The sequence below is a fragment of the Solanum stenotomum genome, chromosome 8 (genome assembly GCF_019186545.1).
Source record: "Solanum stenotomum isolate F172 chromosome 8, ASM1918654v1, whole genome shotgun sequence".
In the NCBI taxonomy this organism is placed as follows: Eukaryota; Viridiplantae; Streptophyta; class Magnoliopsida; order Solanales; family Solanaceae; genus Solanum; species Solanum stenotomum.
Window position 1 is genome coordinate 895,926 of NC_064289.1, and position 6,516 is coordinate 902,441.

The 6,516-nt window shown below is 37.7% G+C and overlaps 1 protein-coding gene across 5 annotated transcripts; it reads left to right on the top strand.

Annotated features, from left to right (window-relative positions):
* Nucleotides 1-542: 542 nt before the first annotated feature.
* Nucleotides 543-5,991, top strand: LOC125874289 (uncharacterized). Of its 5 annotated transcripts, none has more exons than XM_049555143.1 (6): nt 543-892; nt 1,878-2,018; nt 2,502-2,572; nt 2,678-4,480; nt 4,883-5,045; nt 5,149-5,991. In XM_049555143.1, exons 2-6 carry the CDS (start codon nt 1,886-1,888, stop codon nt 5,874-5,876), a joined length of 2,898 nt encoding a protein of 965 aa, XP_049411100.1. In that variant the 5' UTR covers nt 543-892; nt 1,878-1,885; the 3' UTR covers nt 5,877-5,991. The 5 variants fall into 5 exon arrangements, with proteins under 5 accessions (XP_049411100.1, XP_049411102.1, XP_049411103.1 ...); XM_049555145.1 differs by having other exon boundaries at nt 4,883-5,036; nt 5,146-5,991; XM_049555146.1 differs by having other exon boundaries at nt 4,883-5,036.
* Nucleotides 5,992-6,516: the final 525 nt, after the last annotated feature.

Consider the following 6,516-nt stretch of genomic DNA (forward strand, 5'->3'; position numbering starts at 1 on the left):
ATCTCATAATCATGCATACACCTAATTGTATTAGTTTTCAATGCATTAAATTGATGGATTCACTTACCTGAAATCTAAATGTTGTTGCTACCAAATTGGTCATAACATTAAATTCAAAAAATGATTAAATTGATAATGCAATAAGGGATAGTTTGCTAATCGGTTTGGAAAAATATTATTGGTTAAGATCATGGTTTAATACGATGTTTGATGTGTAATTTAGAAATATGTATATTAATATATTTATAAATTATGAAGAAATTTATGAATAATTAAATTTACATAATAATTTATGTATTAGTACCCGCATACCTTTAACTAGCTGCCAGAGGATCCGCAAGTGTAATTTACAAATTCAACAACCCTTCGACGGTGCACCTGTTAATACTTACCAGCTCTATACAAGCCGCGTTTTATGTGGGGGCAATTTTGATGAAATAATTAAGAAGTGGGGTCGAAATACAATTATCCCAAACCATAAGGATCTTTTCTTGTCAGGTCAATTTTATTGTATTTACTAATGAAGTATACCTTTTTTCATTTTGTGTTCTTATTAATCCACAAACTTTTTACTTCACTTCCTCTCTCTACTCTCTCTATTAACGTGATCGGTGTGAGCTGATGAAGGCTCTCCGGCGAGTTTCCCACCGGAATGTTAATTTTCAGTTTCCGGCGACTTCTTTGCCGTGAAATGACCGGTAGATCTGTGTCCACATTTTGAGCTTTTCTAAGTTATTTTTCACGCATTTTTTCACCTACTGTGTGAAACCTGCGGCGGTGGCATTGCCAAGTGGTCCTGCATTTCGTTGATTGAAGTTTTTTTAGCATAACTGGAAGTGTTTTCATTTTCAGTTGCCATTTTTATACTCTCTTCCGATCTATCTTTTCTAAGGTAATTCGAATTATATTTTCTTTGTTTTTTCTCTTTTTCGTAATTTCGTGCTCTTTTCTTCTTCTTTTTTCGGATTTTAGCTTTTTAAGGTTTTGTTGTTTATGCCTGTCATTTCCTGTCTATTTTATTTCAGGGTTCACTAGTAATTACTCTGATTGGTTTGTTAGTTATTTTCGTAAAAAAATATCGTTTTTTACTGCTTTTGTTATGATTTTTGCTTGACTGGTTGATCTGAAGTTTCATATGGATTTTTGTGTATTTTCTAGCTGTATAATCTAGGTCTAAACAGTGTAATGTATGCAACAAATGGTTGAATAAGCTAATTTTTTTGTCATTCGTTTATCCTGGTCAATTCATTGAATTCCATCTATTAAAAGGAAAAATTATATATTTCAAAAATAATTGATAGAAATACAGCAATAACGCCATTGCAGCATCATAAAGGAGTAGTTCCCACCCGGGAGCTAGTTTTCCAAATTTCTATTTAATGGTTTTAATAATTCTCCCTCCTCAGTTTGCTGTGAAGCTGTTGTTGGAGAAAATGCATCTTTTGTAGCTTCACATATTGGGATCCTTGGCATGAATAACTGAAGTATGAAAATCTATGTCTCCTTTTAGACGTAGCAGAATGAGAGGGTGAATGGTCTGATATTAGATTTTCTCTATGATTTGACTACTATAGTTTGTTGATAACATTTTTATTAAATCATGTTACTTATCTCTTCTGGGTTTTCTGCATATACCTGTAAGCTTGTTCTTTAAGTTCTTGTTCTCTCCTAATTTGTTCCGAGTACCTGCTACTCATGGCTTAATGTTGTATGGTTGTATTATGTTTGCTGGCTTGAACACCTCCCAATTTATTTGGCATATAGAAAATTAAAAGTATTTCGGATTTGATTCTCTACTCTTTGGATATTAATGTTTCATGAGAGAAGGATTGATGCAGCACTGTGGAATTACATTGTTAATTTTGTGTGTGTCTCAGGTGGTGAGATGAATGGGTTTCAGAATGGAAAAAATTGCAATCTTGATAAACCTTTTCCAGGATGCTTGGGACGAATGGTGAACCTTTTCGATTTAAATTCTGGGGTGGCAGGAAACAAGCTTCTTACAGATAAACCACATGGTATTAATGAACTTCTTTGCTATATATTTTTCCTTAGTATTTGTTCCATTTTTTATTTTTGAACTCTCTATTGAGAACCACATAAACAAGACACTAATGAAAGTGTTGTAGGTAAAAAACATCACCATTGTTCTGGTTAGACCTTCATCTTCTTTTTTTCTTTTTGTGATGAAGAGTTTTATTAGAACATTTTAGTGAAGTTGACTCTTCAAACTTGGGAACGGTGCATAAATAGTATTGTTTGCTGAAGACTAATCGCCTACCAAGTTTAAAAATGATATATGATGTATGGGTTGGCTGTGTATGAATATGACTGCCTCCATCTGGAGCTTTTTTCATTTGCATAAAATAAAGACCTCCTACAAGAACAGTTGAATCTAGTTTGAATTCATATGGATGATTTTGAGTATTTGGTTTTATTGTTTTTGAATCTTCTAGCCGTAAAATTGAATCTTTGTGTTGACTTGGTCCATCTTACCGCAGGCTCTCTTTCGAGGAGCCAATCAGATGTTGTCAGGATGTATCCTTCTGGGGATCAAATAGAGGAAAAAATGGTATATTTTCAGACTATCTCTAGATGATATTAATTAAGGAAGCAAGATGAGCTGGGTTTTGTAGAATTTGGCTTCAATACTAATACTCAGATACGGTGCATGCAGATTGTTTCAGATTTGAAGAGAAACAGTTCAAACAGGAAATCAAATGGAACACCAATGAAGATGCTTATAGCCCAAGAAATGTCCAAGGAAATAGATTCTAGTCAGAACCCACCTAGTCTTGTTGCCAAGTTGATGGGCCTTGATGCTTTCCCAACTCGGAGATCTGTTTCAGCCACACAAAGTCATTTTGGAGGTCATTCTCGATGTCATACTGATTCCTCTTTCAGTTATTGCCAGCACGAAAACGGATCTTTGATGGAAGAAATGCATCAGAAATTTCATCAATGCCCAGAAGAGAATGAATATAAAGATGTCTATGAAGTCTGGCAGCAACCCACGAAGATAAACTGTGTGAGAAGCAAATCTCCCCAAAAGGCAAGACACGACGAAACCAGTATTGACAAGAAGGTAGCTTTTGTTCGTCAGAAGTTCATTGAAGCTAAATGTTTATCTATAGATGGAAATCTTCGCCAGTCTAAGGAATTCCAAGAAGCATTGGACGTTTTAAGTTCCAACACAGATTTATTTCTCAAGTTTCTGCAAGAACCCAATCCAATGTTTTCGCAGCAGTTACAAAAGTTGAAATCCGTACCTCCTCCTCCTGAGACAAAACGAATTACTGTTCTTAGACCAACAAAAATGGTGGATAATAGTAGATTTGGTGAATCAGGAAACAAAAATGAAAAAGAGATGAAGAGAGCCACCCAGGTGGGTCAGGGAAACAGGGTAGACGAAAGCCATTGTCCGATTTCCCCTCCTGCACCAGGGTGGAATATTGATGAAAATCCCGCTCAGCCGACAAGGATAGTGGTGTTGAAACCAAGTCTTAGCAAGACACGCAACTGCAGGGCTGCAAGTTCTCCACCTTCAGCATCACCAAGAGTATCAGAAGCTGAAATGAAGTATGTAAACATAGAGGATAATGAAGCACAGGATTCAGGAGAAGTGGCCATATCACAGAAGATGCATGAAAACCTTGGTGGACACAGAAGGGATGAAACCTTGTTTTCTTCTATGTCTTCTAATGGCTACATTGGTGATGAAAGTTCATTTAACAAGTCTGAAAATGAGTATGTTGCAGGAAATCTCAGTGATTCAGAAGTCATATCACCAGTTTCTAGGCACTCCTGGGATTACATTAATAGATTTGTCGAGCCTTATTCCTGCTCCTCCTTGAGCCGTGCATCTTATTCCCCAGAATCTTCGGTTTCTAGAGAAGCCAAGAAGCGACTTTCAGAGAGATGGGCAATGGTGTCTTCTAATGGAAGTTTTCCGGAACATAGACATCTGCGAAGAAGGTCCAGTACATTAGGTGAGATGCTTGCTCTTTCTGACACAAAGAACGCTGGAGGAATGGAGCAGGAGATTAGCAAAGAAGAGCCCGGAACTTCAAATTCCAACTTGATGAATAATTCCAATTGTGATGAAGTCAATGATGAGTCACCAAGGAACCTCTTGAGGTCTAAATCTGTTCCTGTATCTTCGACTGAATTCGGTACGCTGTTGAATGCAGATGTTCCAGGTCCTGAGACAGGAAAACCCAACCTTCCTGAAGAGACAACAAAACCAAGAAGCACAAAATTGTCACTGAAAAATCTGTTGTTCTCAAGGAACAAAAAACCAAGCAAAGACAGCGGACGCCATCTGCAATCCAACAATGAAGTGCAGTCTGGCGTTAAGTCTTCACATTGTCCTGCAAAAGTTGATCCGGGACGTGAGTTCTCGTCAGCCGATCTTCACAAATCACCAGGCAAACTAGTTTCCCAGAATTCGTTTGGGGAGCAAGGCATAATTTCTCCTGAGGTAAAGTACTTACCTCTTTCAAGAAACACTTTCTGGGTGATACCTTAGTGTGGTTTTATGGGACTAATTAGGGGAAATCAGTTTGGTTCCATTTTCTGTTCATTTAATTTGATGGTTACCGAAACAAAAATCAGTTTTATTTCCACTTTTTGGTTCGTTTGTTTTGATGGTTATCATCTGTCTCCTGAAAAGTAGGCAATAGGAGTTCTCTCAACTTTTGATTCGTCTCCTTGTAATTTCTTGCATACCTTTTTTTTCTTCCTCTTTTGTGATTTCTGTTAAAGAGGTTTTATCAATCTATGGGGGCAATCTGTCGTACCAACTGTAATAGGATTTATATGACTATTTCACAAATTGACTGCTTACAAAGAAATTCAAAGCTCATTGATGTTGTACTTTTAGCAGGTTGGCCTGTTTGTATCAAAATCTTTGCCCTTGGAAAATCAATGTGAGAGCCAGGACCAACCTAGTCCAATATCTGCTTTGGATACAACGTTTGAAGAGGATGAACATCCAGCATGTATATCCTTTGGCAGGATGAAGCCAGATCATCATGGTAAATCATGTAACTAGTGACACCTAAAGCTCTATTCCCTTTTGTTTTTGATAATGTGCTATATGTGCAACTTCTAGTTTGACCTTTTTTTTGTTTGGATCAAATCTAGCAGGTGGTGAGTTGTCTGTTGACCCTATAAGGTGCAATCTGATTGACAAATCTCCTCCAATAGGATCAATTGCTCGTACTCTGTCATGGAACGATTCCTGCGTAGATACGGCCAGTTCAGTTCCTTTAAGACCATCCTTATCCACTTGGCGGACAGAGGAAGAAGAAAAAGAATGGTTCTCTTTTGTTCAAACTTTATTAACGGTGGCTGGCCTTGATGAAGTGCAATCAGATGCCTTCTTATTGATGTGGCATTCAACTGAAAGCCCTTTGGATCCATCTCTAAGAGAAAAGTATGTTGATCTGAATGAGAAGAATACACTACACGAGGCCAGGCGAAGACAAAGGAGATCAACCCGAAAACTTGTGTTTGATTGTGTAAATATAGCACTGATGGAAATCTCAGGATATGGGCCAGACACTTGCCAAAGAGCCATACCCCATAATGGGGTCAGTAACAATCTTCCAGAGGGAGCTAAATTGATATTGGTGGACCAGGTGTGGACCCAAATGAAGGAATGGTTTTCTAGTGAGGTGAAATGTCTCTCTGGTGATGATGATGAGGACGGAAACAGCCTGGTGGTGGATGGAATGGTGAGGAAGGAGGTTGTGGGGAAGGGTTGGCTTCAGTATTTGAGGTTAGAGATAGACAATGTAGGAACGGAAATTGAAAGGGAGTTGCTGGCAGAGCTTGTGCATGAATCCGTCATTGAATTGACAGGTAGAGCGTGATAAGGCTTTTTTCCACTTAATTTTTGTTGCCCCAAATTATGTTATCTCTCCTGTATTATTATGTTTGCCAACAATGCTGCAAACATTGTTTATATTGCAATTCTGTAATGTTTTTTACATCTGGAATTGTTTTGCATTGTATGCTTCGGCTCTGGGGTAGTTGTCATTTGTACAGTCTAACTAAACTATGTAACTTGAGTGCCGACACAAATGCAGTTTCTTACACTTGACAATTCATCTTAGCTTGTGTTATGAATTGGTCTCACTTTTTTGTTTTTTCAGTCATCCACTATATAAACTCCACAACCACAAGTCACGATGCATTCCAGAGTATGGTTTAATGGTCAATAACATGAACGAAAACTTACAAGGTGTCAGGTGTGTGTGTCTAAGCCTTGTAAGATATGTTCTTTTTTCACTCCCCCCCCCCCCCCCCCCNTTCAGTGTAATTTTGCAAATGAGGTTTAAAAGTGTACATATATTTTCCATAGACCCTCAACTCAAGAGAGACTATTTCAAAGTAGTTTGGAAAAAGAACTAGGAAGCTAAGAAGCCATAGGAAAAAAAAATATGACAAAGTATGTTGAAAAGAAATGAACAGTAACTATAACGAAATAATAAGGTAATCGAATTACGAGGA